This window comes from Podarcis erhardii, assembly GCF_964252035.2.
Source record: "Podarcis erhardii genome assembly, chromosome: 14".
Taxonomy (NCBI): domain Eukaryota; kingdom Metazoa; phylum Chordata; class Lepidosauria; order Squamata; family Lacertidae; genus Podarcis; species Podarcis erhardii.
The window spans coordinates 49,555,320-49,572,638 of record NC_138503.1 but is presented as its reverse complement, the minus strand read 5'-3'; the positions used below and the strand labels follow the sequence as shown (position 1 = coordinate 49,572,638).

At 45.9% G+C, this 17,319-nt stretch overlaps 1 protein-coding gene across 1 annotated transcript in view; it reads left to right on the top strand.

Annotated features, from left to right (window-relative positions):
- Positions 1-17,036, top strand: part of LOC309329350 (cytochrome P450 2W1-like) — a 35,597-nt gene extending 18,561 nt beyond the window's left edge. The window contains 8 exon segments of the mRNA XM_081840169.1: positions 433-595; positions 2,936-3,085; positions 3,191-3,348; positions 5,000-5,176; positions 7,422-7,563; positions 8,332-8,516; positions 9,383-9,524; positions 15,864-17,036. Coding sequence (XP_081696295.1) covers positions 433-595; positions 2,936-3,085; positions 3,191-3,348; positions 5,000-5,176; positions 7,422-7,563; positions 8,332-8,516; positions 9,383-9,524; positions 15,864-16,045 — 1,299 coding nt within the window. The 3' untranslated portion in view covers positions 16,046-17,036.
- The last annotated feature ends 283 nt before the right edge of the window (positions 17,037-17,319 follow it).

The window sequence follows — 17,319 nt, the reverse complement described above, 5'->3', positions numbered from 1 at the left end:
CTGGCAGCCTGCAGCACTGCATGCTTTCAAATTCCAAAATTGAGGAGTGCTGAAAAGTTGTAACATGACTTGGGAATTCAAAAGATATTTTGGTTAAATTAAAATAATTTAGTTTCCCTTAGTAAGTAAAATGTGTGTGAAATTGCATAGAAATAATTAAAAACGATTGCCAAGTACTTGCAGCTCCCTCCCAAAGGAGTCTGTCCCACTGTCGAACAGCTCTTACTATAAGAAAATTCTTCCTGATGACTTAAAATAAACAACTTATATAAAAGAAAGGAATATGCAACCATCTATTAGAGTGTAATAGCATGCTATAGAATTAACTCTTAAAACATCGACAAACAGAAATTCACTCTCAACAATTGCAATAAATCATTACTTAAATTATAATCAAGAAAAACGTAACAGCAAGCTCATCTTCTCTTCCAGCTTTCAGAAAAATATGGCCCAGTCTTCACGGTTTATTTAGGTTTCCAGAAGTTTTTGGTGCTGACTGGCTACGAGGCCGTGAAAGAGGCGCTTACGAGCAAAGGCAATGAATTCATAAACAGGCCTCCACTCCCAATATTCCAACAGATGCAGAATGGACACGGTAAGAGCAACATGGGAATAATATTTTCTGATGCATATTGTTCCAAAACGGGGCTGCAAGGGCAGCTGAAGGAAGACAGGGAGAAGCACTAGAATTTGGATGCTGTTAAAAGTGAGAACTTGAGTCTGTTCCTTTTAACTAGTTGTATCACTTATGCTTTTGAATTATGGTGCTGGAGGAGACTCTTGAGAGTCCCGTGGACTACAAGAAGATCAAACCTCTCCATTCTTAAGGAAATCAGCCCTGAGGGCTCACTGGAAGGACAGATCCTGAAGCTGAGGCTCCAATACTTTGGCCACCTCATGAGAAGAGAAGACTCCCTGGAAAAGACCCTGGTGTTGGGAAAGATGGAGGGCACAAGGAGAAGGGGAGAACAGAGGATGAGATGGTTGGACAGTGTTCTCGAAGCTACCAGCATGAGTTTGGCCAAACTGCAGGAGGCAGTGCCTGGCGTGCTCTGGTCCATGGGGTCACGAAGAGTCGAACACGACTAAACAACTAAACAACAACATCACAGAGTTGGCCCCCACAGAGCTGCAATTCCCAGCACCCTTAAAGAGCTACATTTTCCAGGATTCTTTAGGGGTGGTGGAAATGTGCTTTCAATGTATGGCGTATATGCAGCTCATGTCCCATATCTGAAGGAGTACCGAAACCTGCCTAATTTTTCAGATCCTTTGCCAAAGCCCTGCTCCGTGCGTCTGTGCGTTCCAGTATGAGGTAGCTGGCTACTTGGGAGAAGGTCTTCTCTGCAGCCACACCTCTTGTGGAATTTTCTCTCCAGACATGTTCTACTTTGCTAGCATTTGCGGGGGTGGGGTGAAGGAAGAAGAAGCCAAGTGAAGAGAGGGGTGGAGAGTGGGGAGCAAGAGGGTCTTATCCCTTCCCGATTAACTCACTTGCTTTCACAGATGTGCACATAAGTGTGTGTGAGAGCAAGGAAGGTGCCTTGCATGTGTTTATGTGAGAAAGAGCTGTGTGCATGTGTGTATATTCACACACACACACACACACACACTTGCATGCTTGTTCCCAGGGGCATCTGATGGGACCCTCTAGAAAGCCGCTTGCCGGACTAGATGGATCCTTCAATCTCATCCAGCAAGACCCTCTTAGGTCTTCATGTTCTGATCACTTAAGCCCCCACAGAACTAATTTATATATTACTTGGATTGGATAACTCCCTCGGAAATTCTGCTTTGTGTCTTTCGTTTATTAATACCCTCAAACAATACATTTTCCCCCTTAAAATCAACAACTCCCCTCTAACCTATCAAAAAGGATGTTTCTGGTTCAACCTTGCATACGGAGATCTCATTTTCCTGCTTACCCAGCAGCACACCTTCCTGGCTTGCTTGGGTGTATTGGCTCGGGCTGATGGGAGATGTAGTCCAAAACCTCTAAAAGAGCACCATATTGGCAAAGGCTGCAGCAGAGCAGAAGGAGCTGGGTAGAAAGAGACAATTCATCAGTCTTACGGCTTCTGTAGCCCTTCCTGGTGCCTTGGTAGGACTTGATGAAGAGCATGCCTCAGTTATTGCTCCCTGCTCCTGAGTATTTTTTCTCTGACAAAAGGCTTTGTGCTGCTGGGCAGTGGAGGCTGGTCCATTTGGGAAGATGGGGCACTGCCCTACCAACCTCAGCCAGCCTCCGCTTACATCCAGCCCAGGAGGTGTCACTGCCTGTCATCTTTCTCCTCCTCCTCTTCAGTCTCGGTGTTGCCCTTACAGAACTCAGCAGGGAGGAAGATGGGGGCAAAACTTGAATTAGTTGGCTCTGCCAGTCATCAGCTCTAGTGCCACCTACTGTTATCCTCCCTGCCTTCAGGGTCAGACTTTGGGCTCTCACATTTCAGCGGTTCCCTGTGCGACACTAAAATTCAGTGACCCCTGCCTCTTGCACTCTGTTCTACAGCATTGTTGTGGTGCCCAGTGCAGCTGCACCAGTCACTCTACCCTAAAATCACCTCTGCTGTCCTCCGCCCTACTAGTCGCATTGGGTACCATCCAGCACTGCTGCTAGGTGTGTGTTGGGGCTGCTGCTGCTCTGCGGTTCAGCTTAGGCTTGGTACTGCGCCTGCTGCTGAGGGATGAGTGTGGAAGGTCAACTAGGCCGTGGCAACTAGGCAGTGGCACCTGCAGCCTCGCTGAGAAAGGTCTTTTCCAGAGTGGGAGCTTCCAGGGGTCCTGCAGGATATGCCATACGTTCAACTTCCCCCTCCCCATATGTGCTAGAGCCAGAGGTAAGAACGTTTCCAGACAGGTGGGTTGGGATCCCAGTCCACACAGCTTCATGTGGAAGAAAACTTCATCCTTGTGTTTTCTGGGTTGTGTTCCTCAGGTGTAATTTTCTCTGATGGGGAACTTTGGAAAGCCACACGTCGATACACCTTGGCGAGCTTGCGGGATCTCGGGATGGGCAAAAAACGGATAGAAGGAAAGATTCAAGAAGAGCTGCAATTCCTGGTTGAGCTGATCAAGTCTTTTAAAGGTGATGCATTTTTTTCACTTTTATTGCTCCTTTTCTATGCCTGCCATCTGGCAAGTGCCACTGTGTTTATTCTCCATTCTTTTCTTCTTCTTTTATGTTTTAAAGGTGAACCCTTTCCACTGAAGACATTAACTTTAGCTGCAACAAACATCGCCTATGGCATGGTGTTTGGAGACAGGTTTGACTATGCCGACGAGACTTTTCTCACTCTGTTAAAATACATTGATGAAGTGGTGGTCCACCTGGGAGAACCACAGCTGCAGGTAGGCGATCCTTCCTGCATTTTCCATTGCAAAAATAATCCAGACTTGGCTGGATTTTGTGGAGTTTTAGAAACTCCACATGCTGGCCAGTGGAAAAGGGTGCTGTGCCTTAGAAACTGGTTTGATGCAGTCTAGAATCCCGGAGATTTGTCAGGTACAGTGGTACCTCAGGTTAAGTACTTAATTCGTTCCGGAGGTCTGTACTTAACCTGAAACTGTTCTTAACCTGAAGCACCACTTTAGCTAATGGGGCCTCCTGCTGCCGCTGCACCACCGGAGCACGATTTCTGTTCTCATCCTGAAGCAAAGTTCTTAACCTGAGGTAATATTTCTGGGTTAGCGGAGTCTGTAGCGTATGTAACCTGAAGCGTATGTAACCCGAGGTACCACTGTGTACACTAATCATTTTGTAGCAGTAAAACCACAACCAAGTGTGCTTTGTAAACACACCACAGGCAAAGCAACAATGTGATGGGCACTTAGATATCAACAACTTTTATTATTATATATGTTGACATCATGCCTTTCCCCCAGACTGGGACTCAAGGTGGCTTACAACCAAATTAAAATATCATCAATAAAATACAAAAAGCTAATGACATTTAAAAGACAACCATTAAAAAGTAATGAAATTCAAATAGCATTAAAGCAGGCATGAATAAACTGCTTCTTGCGCATGGAACGATGTGATGAGTGCCAGTGTGCGTGCAAATGCTGTTTACCTTCCTGCCGCAGCGATACCTATTTATCTACTTGTGCTGGCGTACTTTCGAACTGCTAGGTTGGCAGGAGCTGGGACAGAGCAACGGAGCTCACACTGTCACGGGGATTCGAACTGCCAACCTTACGATCGGCAAGCCCAAAACGCTTGGTGGTTTAGATCACAGTGCCCCCTGCAGAGCAGCTGTACGAAGCTGGCTTTACTCTCCAAGTGGAAAACTGGAACTGTCCTTGAGTCAGGCTGGAAAGAAATGTTTTTATTTGAAGCCAAAATGAGTTTGGGCTCCCGTCATCTCTCTCTCCCTGCTCTCCTTACTGAGCGGGGGCCTTGCCTGTAGGTTCCCGCCAACCCATCTACAAACATCAGTTTGTCCTGGAAGTCTTCGCAGCCCTCCCACGCAGATCCTGTTGCACAGTGCGTAGCTGGTGTTTAAATTAAAACCACATGTAAACGGAGCGAAGCCTTTTTAGGCTGGGATTAAGCCACTGTTGCTCCACCCATCAATAACCTTTCAAGCCCCAAATCTGAAAGTCTTTGTGTGGGTTGTCCTCACCATTCCCCCCCCCCCACTTGCCCTGCCCTATCCCTCCCTTCAAGGGGCACTAAAACGCTTCGGGTCATTGGGAAAGGGATGGAGGACAGAAGGCAAATCTGTGGTGCTAAGCTCACGCTATCTCTCCAAAATGTCAGATTCCAATGAAGCATTCCCATAGCCTTTCAAACGATTCCCCTAATTCAATCTCTATCGCATAGCATGCCACTTTCAGGAACGCCACCAAGATGACTCAAAGGCCCCTTGCACAAACCCAGCGGGAAGACATGGGAGTTGTGCAAGAGCACACTATCTGGCACAGAATTGCTCTCACATTTTTCTTGCATGCAATCTTTACTTGACTTTTCATTTACTTCTCTTTTTGGGTTCTTCTCTAGGTATATAATGTCTACCCGTTCCTTGGATTCCTTTTAAAACCCCACAAGATGATCTTGGACACAATGGAAAAGACCCGTGTCATTCTGAGGGAATACCTTGCAGCAGGCAAGCAGAGTATCAATGAGAACCTCTTACAAAACTACTACGACTATATGCTAACCAAGCAACAGTCAGAGGTATCTATCATCTATCTATCTATCATCTATCTATCTATCTATATCATCTATCTAGATATAAAGCCAACTTTTCCAGTGCTTATTTGGCACTTGGTGGGGTGTTTGTGTGTATCTGCATGTCTGTTCCCCAGTAAGTTATGTTCAGAGGATAAAGCATGTCCCTAAACAGTGCATGAGCTGAGTTTGAAAGTGGTACAAAATTCAGGGAAAGGGACAGAAGTGGGCAATCCCAACCATGATGCTGAGTAAGTCTCAGAACAGCCTGCCAAGGTTAGTCAGTGGGCCAATGAGAGAATGGCTAGAGTGACAAATGAGAAATTGTTTATTTGCTTGTTGAGAAGATTCAGTATTTATTTTCCCAGGGCAGTTGTTGGTCAAGGAAATATATTAGCAGCAAATTCATCAGCTAAGATGACCACCCTAGTGGTCCCGGGCCCTAAGGAAGTTAGATTAGCTTCAGCCAGGGCCTTTTCAACACTGGCTCCAGCCTGGTGGAATGCTCTGTCTCATGAGACCAGGGCCCTGCAGGATCTGATTTCTTTCCGCAGGGCCTGTAAGACAGAGTTGTTCCGCCTGGCCTTTGGCTTGGAACCAATTTGATTCCCTCCCCCCCTTTCTTTTTCCTTTTTCCTTTCTCCTCCTGTGATGAGGCTGCATTTTAACATTTTAACATTTTAATGTTTCAATACTTTAATGTTGTATGTTAATCTTGTTTTTAAGTTGTATTCATTCACTTGTTTTTATTATTGCTTGTTAGCCGCCCTGAGTCCGGCCTTGGCTGGGGAGGGTGGGGTATAAATAAAAATTATTATTATTATTATAAGATAACCTTTTGGCTTATTTTCCATTCCTTGCCTTGAGAAGCAGATTTTGCCATTCTGTGGTTCATCGGTTCTGCTGTTTTACTGTGTTGTGATATTGTTGCACATCACCCGAATCTCTGAACATTGCAAGTTTCCAGGGGTTCCAGGCACACTTACCCAGGGTTTGTGTTTCCTTCTGGCAGTGAGGCATCTTTTTCTGTCTCATTCACATCATAGCAACCCTAATTCTCTCTAAACTCTGGCTGTATATGTTGAGGGAGAGAGGGGCCCCTTCTGTTTGCCATCTCAGACAGAGTCCCTGGATCCTTTGTTTTTCCTAATGGCTCATTACCCAGGGTATCACCTCATGAGGAAGTTAACCTGGCTTAATTAGCTCTTAACACTTGGCTTAATTAAAGGATTAGAAGTGTCTAGCACACAGCTTAATGCACACTGGCTTAATCTATACGGGTCTGGCACCTAATCTTAACACCAAGCCCTGATGAAATTCTAACTCCTGCTAGACCCAGAAATTTAGGATGTCTAACACCCACAAACTCATAACAGTATTTTCCTGTTAGCCACTTTGAGCTTTGTGTCCTGGCTCTCACCCTGGATGAAAAACTCAAGCTTGGAGCATGGTTTGTTCCATAATATTTAATGCTTTTCAGCATGATACGTAGGCAGAGTAAGATTCAAATTTAAGGCAAGTGCTGTGCATGGCAATTATTATTATTATTATTATTATTATTATTATTATTATTATTTAATTTATACCCCAGCTATCTGGCGGTTTACAGCATTTCTAAAAACATAAAACACCAAGCATTAAAAACCTCCCGTTACCAGGCTGCCTTCAGATGTCTTCTGAAAGTTGTGCAATTCTTTATCTCCTTGACATCTGAAAGGAGGGCATTCCACAGGGAGGGCGCCACTACCGAGAAGGCTAAGCAAGCTTGATCCAACAAAGAAACATGCCTCCTGTTATATGGGAATGGGGCAGGCACAACTTCAGCTGGCACCAAAGCCGGCATGTGACTCAGGGGCAGCGCAGCCAGGGAGATGGAGGAAGGAACACAGCAGATCACTGAGAGACTGCACTGCTGAGACCCTTCCCAGGAACTGATTGCTTGTCTGTAACGTAATGAAGGAGCAGGCCCGCACCTTTGTTATATATCTTTAGGTGCCAGGCAAAAACATTTCTCTTCAACCAGGAATTTGACTGATTAAAATTCTGTGGCTTTTTAAATGTGTCGGTGTGTATGTGTGTGTGTTACTTGTTTGTTTTTGTTTTATTATGTTCTCATTTTGTATTTTTCTGCTGGAAACCGCCCAGGGATCTTTGGGTGAAGGTCAGTATACAAATTTCTTGCTGTTGTTGTTTTGTTTTGTTTAAATATAAATAAACCGCAACATTTGCACCTTGCTCTTCTTACTCTAAGGAAAGGAGCAAAGACAGGAACTTGTTCCATGATACCAACATTGTGGCCGCAGTCTTTGACCTGGTCCTAGCTGGGACAGAGACCACAGGCACCACACTGCAGTGGGCTATCCTGCTGATGATGAAATACCCCCATATTCAACGTAAGCCATACTTTTGTGTTTCAAAGTTGGACAGCATTGCATTCTGATTTTTACTATGAACCAGCCAAACTCTCGTCGTCGTGACAAAGATGCACTGGGAGGGATGAATAAAAGGAGAGGTCCTATTGTGGATCACGGTTTCAGTAGATCACAGGAAGCAAAGAGTAGGAATAAATGGGAATATGTGGAAAGTGGAGTCCCGCAAGGATCAGTATTGGGATCTGTGGTTTTTAACTTGTTCGTGAACTATCTAGAGCAGGGGTCAGCAACCTAAGGCCTATGGGCCACAAGCGGCCCATGGCGGTCATTTAACCGGCCCATGGACCCCTGCTGCCCACTCCTGCAGCCAATGGGAAGCTGCACATGCCTCCTCCGCACCAGAAGGAGCGCCGGAAATAGCATTCGCTCATGTGTGTGTGTGTGCACGCGCTCTCTCTCTCTCTCTCTCTCTCTCGCACACACACACACACACACAGAGTCTCCGGCACATTGGGGCATCTGTGGGACCATGAACCGGCCCAAGCCACAAAAACTTTGCTGACCCCTGATCTAGAGTTAGGGGGGTTTTGTGAAGTGGCCAAGTTTGCTGACGATACTAAATTGTTGAGGGTCATTAAACCAAAAAGAAATTGCAAAGAGCTCCAAGGGGGCCTCTCCAAACTATGTGAATGAATGATAAAGCAGCTAATGCGAGTATAAAAGCCTGTGTTAAGTTGTTGCGTTCATACCTTGGTTTCACCTCTTTTTTTATAATAACTCCCGTTTCAGGGCAGGCACGAGAGGAAATCGAAAGGGTCATTGGGCTGGAACGTCTGCCCACCTGTGAAGACAGGAAGCAGCTGCCCTTCAACAACGCGATAGTCCATGAGGTGCAGAGGTTTGCCAGTATCCTCCAGCAGTTTCCCCGCTGCACCGCTGTGGACACTTGCTTCCGCGGCTACTTCATTCCCAAGGTAGGAAGCTTGCCCTGCTGGCACGGCCAAGTGGGCAAGGTAGGCTGGGAGTGCGCCGTGTCTGAAAGAGGACGTCTGGCGTCAAAGCTGACCTCCGAGGCTGCGTTCAGGCAGCATGTTCCTCTATCCTGATCTTCCCTGACCTGTCAATTTCCATGTTTCATGTGATCATTCACACAGTGTAAAGTGGGATCTAGCAGAAGCTTAGCACTAATTACCATGATAATGGTGTCCAGGGGAAAAATCCAGTTGCAACCCATTAGCTCTGAAAATCCTGAGGTGTGCTTGTTTGTGTTGGAATCTCACGTAATTGGAATTTCCCAACATTTAAGCTTTAGTGCAGCATGGTAGTATATCAGTCAAAAAGGCCCAGTTCCGTAACGCAGAGTAAAAGGGTTGTTAGAACTCGGTACAGAAGCGCTAGCATTATAACCCAGAAAACGAATGCAATAAACTGCATGTCTGAATCCAGGCTGAAAAAGGAAGTTGTCTAAGGCCTTCCCTGTGTTCCTGCCGTGACTTTTCCTTCCTTGAGAACTTGAGAGTAGTGGTTAGAGTGTCAGAGTTTAAATCCTCACTTGGCCTTGAAGATCAATAAGAGGCCTTGAGGCAGTCATTATTTCTCAGCTGAAGCTGATAAAACAGAGACAACCAGGTATGCCACCTTGAGCTGTTTGGCAGAATGGTGGGATTATAAATGGAATAAATGATGATGATGATGATAATGATGATGATGATGATGATGATAATAATAATAATAATAATAATAATAATAATAATAATAATAATAGCTGTGGGCAATGGAATGCCTTCCCTCCGATTCCCCCCCCCCCCAATTAACAATGTCAACTCTGCTTGCCTCCCAGGGCACACCCGTGATCCCCTCTCTCACCTCCGTGCTGTATGACAAGACCCAGTGGGAAACCCCCACCCAGTTTAACCCCAACCACTTTCTGGATGCTGAGGGGAACTTTGTGAAGAAGGACGCCTTCCTGCCCTTCACTATAGGTAACACAAATTCTTCCTGCAGGCAAAGAAGGTGCTTGATGACGACCACCCTATCTTCCAAGGGTATAGCTATGTTCTGCCTCCACTGTCAGAGGCCTTGTGTCTCTGACTACCCATTGCTGGGAATCACAGGTGGGCAGAGCGCTGTTGCGCTCCTATCCAGATCTCAGGCTTCCCGCTGGGACATCTGGTTGGCTGCTGCGAGAGCAGGTTGCTGGACCAGATGGGCCATGGGCTCGTGTTCTTACACAACAGGCAGATTCCCCTCCACTGAGTCAGTTCTTGGAAGTTCTAGGCGTGAGACGTGGAGAGCACCTGGGAGTGCCGTGTATGTGACCTGACTTGATTATGCGCATGAGATGAGGCCATAGGGAGAGATCAGCTTCTTGTGGCCCCAGACACAGCCCTTGAGGACCAACAGGACCATAGCTAGCTAGGAGAGCAAGTGGCTGATTTGGTCTGAGTGGCTGAACCTCAGAAAGCTCCAAGGATGGCAGTGGAGTTGACCTGCACTCATATCCTCCCCTGGGCTTGGCTATCCACCCAGAGCTCTGTCCCTTCTTGTCAAGGTCTTTAAAGGGGCAGTCTGCACACCTGCAGCTTTGGGCCGCATCGCCACTATGCTAAGGGTACCTGTGTGTGTTGCCAGGCAGGGATGGAGAACGAGAGTCTCTCAGTGGTTCCTCTGAAGGTTCCCTGCCAGGGGTGACTGGCTTGGAGCTGGAGGCTGCTAGGTCCTGCCTCAGTGTCAGAGTCTGTGCCACTTCCCACATAACAGCCCCTCTTGGCTCCCCAGGATTTAGGGCACCTTCTTATTATCAGTGCTCCAGTCACTGCGAATAGCCCAGGGTCCCAGCGAAACTCCCTTGGAGTGTTAAGACAGGGCATGCACTCACCAAATAATTGATAATGTTGTGCACAACCCTAGTCTCCTAGGGTTCAGTTTCCTGGAAACTAAAAGGGTTTTCTTGTGTGTGTGTGTTTAAAAGGGTTTTCTTGTGTGTGTGTGTTTCTTTGTGGTTGATTAGCTGCTCTCCCTGTGCAAAGGTCAGAGGGGGCAGGGTTTCTGTTGAGGCAGGTGATTAGCTGTGGGAGGAGCTTATCAGAGCTTGCAGGGCAGCAGCTGAAAAAGGAGCAAAAAGGGTTTTCTTCTTCCTAGCGGCGCGCACAGTTTGATGCATCTTTTAGATTTAGGGGAGCTAGTCTCAAACGTTTGTTGGGGGAGACCTAGGTTTTTTTGGGGGGAGTTATTTGTCCTGTCTGCACGCATTTTATGATGGAGGACCGCTGTAGCCGCCCCCAACGACACGTTCTCAAGATGGAGGGTGAGGGAACAGCTGCAGTCGCCTGCGGTTCCTGCGCAATGTTTGCCATCTTGCCAAAGGTTGCAGGCAGCTTTACCTGCAGAAATTGCATGTTGATTGCCCTCTTAGAAGACAAAGTCCAGCAACTGGAGGAACGTGTAGCTACGCTCCAAAGAATTAGAGAGCTGGAGCTCTTCTTGGAAGCAACAGAGCACACCGTCTCCACCAAGGAGGAGACAGGGGACTCCCCTGAGAAGGAGGCTAGTTCACCAACACAGGAGCCAGATATATGGAGAAATGTGACTCGAAGTAGGAGGCCCAGGGTTCGCTCTGATTGTTTAGAAATACACAATCGCTTTGAGGTCCTCTCCCCTAGCATGGAAGACGAAGAGCAGATTCCATTTGAGGATCTCTCCCTCATTACAGTCGATCAGGTATATGAAGATGAGCAGCAAAGTCAGTCCTCAGGGAATGTGCAGGCGACCTTGGAACGGACAGTTCATGGAAGAACCCCGACCAGACCTAAGAGGAGGCGTGTAGTGGTGATAGGGGATTCCCTACTGAGGGGAACAGAAGCAGTGATCTGTGGGCCTGACAAGATGTCTCGGGAAGTGTGCTGTCTCCCCGGGGCTAAGATCCAAGATGTAACTGAACGACTGCAAGGAATCATAAAACCCACTGACAAATACCCCTTCCTCTTGGTTCATGTGGGAATCAATGACACTGCAAGCAATAGCCTCCAGAAGATCAAAAGAGACTACGAGGCTCTGGGCAGGAAATTGAAGCAATTAAATGCACAAATTGTCATCTCATCTGTCCTCCCAGTTGAACGACGTGGCCCAGGGAGAGAGGGGAAAATAGTGGAAGTGAACAGCTGGCTTCGCAAATGGTGTAAACAGGAACGGTTTGGATTCTTAGATCACGGACTGCAGTTTCTTGAAGATGGACTTCTGGCAAGCGATGGGCTGCACCTCACAACGGTTGAGGAATGTTTTTGCCAAAAATCTCAGAAACCTCATCAGGAGGGCTTTAAACTGACTAATGTGGGGGAGGGAGACAGTGCTCCTGAAGGTAGGAGTCTATCAATTGATGAAGATGATCATCCAAATGTCATAGACCAAATGGAGCAAACAGCACGCAGACCTAGTGGTGGGAGGAAAAAATCCTTAAATAAGAGACACGGGGGAATGATTAATGGACTTCAATGTCTGTACACTAATGCGCAAAGCATGGGTAATAAACAAGATGAGCTTGAGCTCTTGGTACAGCAAACTAAATATGACATAATAGGCATCACTGAAACCTGGTGGGATAAGTCCCACGACTGGAATGTAATAATGGAGGGATACAATCTATTTCAGAGAAACAGACCAGACAAGAAAGGAGGAGGAGTGGCGTTATATGTCAGGGATGTGTATACCTGTGAAGAGATCCAAGATTTAGAACCTCAAAGCCAAAGTGAGAGCATTTGGGTCAAAATTAAGGGAGAGAAGAATACCAGGGACCTCATTGTGGGAGTTTACTATAGATCCCCAAGCCAAACGGAGGACATAGATGATGCCTTCCTGGAACAGATGGCCAAGCATGCAAAAGGAAGGGAGATAGTAGTAATGGGGGACTTCAATTACCCGGATATTTGTTGGATGTCAAACTCAGCCAAGAGCATAAGGTCAAACAGATTCCTCACTGGCCTTGCAGACAACTTCGTTGTCCAGAAAGTGGGGGAAGCAACAAGAGGAACAGCCATTTTAGATCTGGTCCTAACCAATGTTGATGACCTGGTTAGTGGGGTAGAAGTGGAAGGATCATTAGGCGCGAGTGATCATGCTCTTCTGAAGTTTACTGTACAGCGGAAAGGAGCAGCCAAGCATACTAGGACTCAATTTCTTGACTTTAAGAAAGCCGACTTCATAAAACTTAGGGAAGTGCTGGGTGAGATCCCATGGACAGTAATACTAAAAGGAAAGGGAGTTCATGATGGTTGGGAGTTTGTTAAGAGGGAGATAGTAAAAGCACAACTTCAGGCAATACCAATGAGACGGAAACATGGAAGGTGCCTAAAGAAGCCAGGGTGGCTATCTAAAGAACTTTTAACTGAGTTAAGATTAAAAAAGGATGTGTACAAAAAACAGAAAAGGGGAGAAACCACCAAAGAGGAATTCAAACAAATAGCCAGCACGTGTAGACACAAAGTCAGAAAAGCTAAAGCACAGAATGAACTCAGGCTTGCTAGAGAGGTTAAAAGCAACAAAAAAGGCTTTTATGGGTATGTTCGTAGCAAAAGGAAGAACAAAGAAACAGTGGGGTCACTCAGAGGAGAAGATGGTGAAATGCAAACAGGGGACACAGAAAGGGCTGAACTCCTCAATGCCTTCTTTGCCTCAGTCTTCTCCGATAAAGAAAACAATGCCTGACCTGAAGAATTTGGAGCAAATGATTCAGCAGAGGAAACACAGCCCAGAATAACTAAGGAGATAGTACAAGAATACTTGGCTAGTTTAGATGTATTCAAGTCTCCAGGGCCAGATGAACTGCATCCAAGAGTATTAAAAGAACTGGCAGATGTGATCTCAGAACCACTGGCAGTCATCTTTGAGAATTCCTGGAGAACAGGCGAAGTCCCGGCAGACTGGAGGAGGGCAAATGTCCCTATTTTCAAAAAGGGGAAAAGAGAGGACCCAAATAATTACCGCCCAGTCAGTCTGACATCAATACCAGGGAAGATTCTGGAGCAGATCATTAAGCAAACAGTCTGTGAGCACCTAGAAAGGAATGCTGTGATCACCAATAGTCAGCATGGATTTCTGAAAAATAAGTCATGTCAGACTAACCTGATCTCGTTTTTTGACAGAATTACAAGCCTGGTAGATGAAGGGAATGCAGTGGATGTAGCCTACCTTGATTTCAGCAAGGCATTTGACAAGGTGCCCCATGATATTCTTGTAAAGAAGCTGTTAAAATGCGGTCTTGACTATGCTACCACTCAGTAGATTGGTAACTGGCTGGCTGACTGAACCCAAAGCGTGCTCATCAATGGTTCCTCTTCATCCTGGAGAAGAGTGACTAGTGGGGTGCCACAGGGTTCTGTCTTGGGCCCGGTCTTATTCAACATCTTTATCAACGACTTGGATGATGGACTCAAGGGCATCCTGATCAAATTTGCAGATGACACCAAACTGGGAGGGGTGGCTAACACCCCAGAGGACAGGATCACACTTCAAAACGACCTTGACAGATTAGAGAACTGGGCCAAAACAAACAAGATGAATTTTAACAGGGAGAAATGTAAAGTATTGCACTTGGGCAAAAAAAATGAGAGGCACAAATACAAGATGGATGACACTGGGCTTGAGAGCAGTACATGTGAAAAGGATCTAGGAGTCTTGGTTGACCACAAACTTGACATGAGGCAACAGTGTGACGCGGCAGCTAAAAAAGCCAATGCAATTCTGGGCTGCATCAATAGGAGTATAGCATCTAGATCAAGGGAAGTAATAGTGCCACTGTATTCTGCTCTGGTCAGACCTCACCTGGAGTACTGTGTCCAGTTCTGGGCACCACAGTTCAAGAAGGACACTGACAAACTGGAACGTGTCCAGAGGAGGGCAACCAAAATGGTCAAAGACCTGGAAACGATGCCTTATGAGGAACGGCTAAGGGAGCTGGGCATGTTTAGCCTGGAGAAGAGGAGGTTAAGGGGTGATATGATAGCCATGTTCAAATATATAAAAGGATGTCACATAGAGGAGGGAGAAAGGTTGTTTTCTGCTGCTCCAGAGAAGCGGACACAGAGCAATGGATCCAAGCTACAAGAAAGAAGATTCCACCTAAACATTAGGAAGAACTTCCTGAGAGTAAGAGCTGTTTGACAGTGGAATTTGCTGCCAAGGAGTGTGGTGGAGTCTCCTTCTTTGGAGGTCTTTAAGCAGAGGCTTGACAACCATATGTCAGGAGTGCTCTGATGGTGTTTCCTGCTTGGCAGGGGGTTGGACTCGATGGACCTTGTGGTCTCTTCCAACTCTATGATTCTATGATTCTAAAGTCCATGGAGACTGTGGTGTCTTTAGGACGTATGGTTTTGTTGTTATTGTTTAGTCGTTTAGTCGTATCCGACTCTTCGTGACCCCATGGACCAGAGCATGCCAGGCACTCCTGTCTTCCACTGCCTCCCACAGTTTGTTCAGACTCATGCTGGTAGCTTCGAGAACACTGTCCAACCATCTCGTCCTCTGTCGTCCCCTTCTCCTTGTGCCCTCCATCTTTCCCAACATCAGGGTCTTTTCCAGTGAGTCTTCTCTTCTCATGAGGTGGCCAAATATTGGAGCCTCAACTTCACGATCTGTCCTTCCAGTGAGCACTCAGGGCTGATTTCCTTCAGAATGGAGAGGTTGGATCTTCTTGCAGTCCATGGGACTCTCAAGAGTCTCCTCTAGCACCATAATTCAAAAGCATCAATTCTTTGGCGATCAGCCGAAGAATTGATGGTTTTATTTACACATATATGTAACCTGAGCAATGGATGAAGGGTCTTGCAGCATTAACACACCAGGCGGTCTTGCCTCCCCCTTAGGGGTCCAGGGGATTCCCCCAACTCAGGTTTGGATTCAGCACAGAGCAAGATGTGCCTCTGTTTCTTTGGCTTCCAGCATCAGCCCAAGTCACACACACTCACAACTCTCCCATACACAGCACCTCCCCTGCCTTGGCCTTGTCGTTCTCCATCCTTGGATGAGAGTGCCATCCAGCCAGGTGAGGTGGGAAAATCTCCACTCATTTGTCTCTATGACAACCTCTTGTGAATGGACATGTGAATGGTGGCACTTAACTGGCCGACTAAGACCACTACGGTAACAAAGCAACCAGGTTGACTGATTGACCAGGTTCCTTCACAAGTTTGGAACTGACCCATGGGTATCATCCGGACTACCACTGCCCCGCCCCGCAAAAGAACTTACAAAAATAATATTGCAAACTGTTGGACTCTTGCTTCTATTTGCTGTTTTCATTGAAAGTCCAAACCACTGGTTTGTTGCAGGCCGTAGGAATTGTCCCGGAGAAAGCCTGGCCTTGATGGAGATCTTCTTGTTCTTTGTTGGGTTGCTGCAAAGGTTTACGTTTTGTCCTCCTCCTGGAAAGACCGTTTCAGATTTGGACCTCGCCCCCGAAGTCACCTTCACACTGAGGCCCCAAGCTTACTCTACCTGTGCTGTGCACTAAAAGGAGAACAGCTTGTCCCAGTGGAAGTGTTCTTTTGTCTCATTTGCCCAGGTGAATGTTCAGATTACAATATGCACATCTGCTAGATTACAATATGCACATCTGCTAGTTAGTGCATGACGATGCTAAGGACTACAGAGTTATATTGCTAGATAGAGAAGGAGAAAGTGAAGCCTTTCTGCTTCCTTTCTCTGTGTATGTGTGTGTACCATGTAACGAGACAGACAGGTATGAGTTTGCTCCCAAGCTTACAGCACACATGCTTAGAATTATATTCTGTACTTTCTGTCCAAGAGTGTTCTGCTTATGCTTTCCCCCGCAGCTGCATGGAACAACACATGTATCAGGCCTATGAATATGTAAGTAAAACATTCTAAACTTGCTTTTTTTAAAAAAAAATCTTTATTGAAAGTATTATTTGTGCACTAAACACACTGAGACGTAAATAAAAGAGAGAAAAAGAGAAACAGAACCCGTGTAGAAGGGAAAATGAAGGGGGGAGGGGGAAACCCAAAACTGTGTACTTTATAAGGTTGTTAATGTACTTCACCAGATCTTAATCTATTATAATATTTGTAAGAATGGATTCTAAATATCATTGAATTTCTCCATAGCAAGTCTGCATTTATATGCAAGTTGTTCATATGTTGAGAGTTTGTATAAGTCTTCAATCCAATTGTAGAAGGGAGCTGCATTTTCATTTTTCCAGTTCATCAGGATCAGTCTTTTTGTTGTGGTAAGGGCACGGAGAGACCACTCATATTGTCCTTTTGTAAGGTTCCATGTGCTAGGTATATCATTCAAGAGGATATTTTGCTCTGTAAATGTAAGGTTGTTTTGTACAGTTCTGTTGATAGTTTTAGTTACCTTCTGCTTGGAATTATATTCTGTACTTTATATCCAAGAGTGTTCTGCTTGTGCTTTTCCTTGCCGCTGCATGAAACAACGCATGTATCAGGCATATGAATATGTAAGTAAAGCATTCTAAACTCTCTTAGTGGTGTGTGGTTTGTTCCTTGAAAAAGGGATAGAAAGAAGAGAGCATTGTAAACGGGATAAGAAGGGTCAAACAAACTATATTCCTAATGCTTCACAGTGCTCCTTTTGTGAGTTTAATATTCTTCCTACTGGGGGCTCTCTTGTGTGCAGGCCTTTTGTTTCAAATCCAGGCACATAGCTGATTCTTTAGTTGTTCACCCACACAGTGGGTCCACAAGGATTAATAAATTTCCTTCCCGACACAGAAGTCATTATCCTGAGACAATAACCCTTGT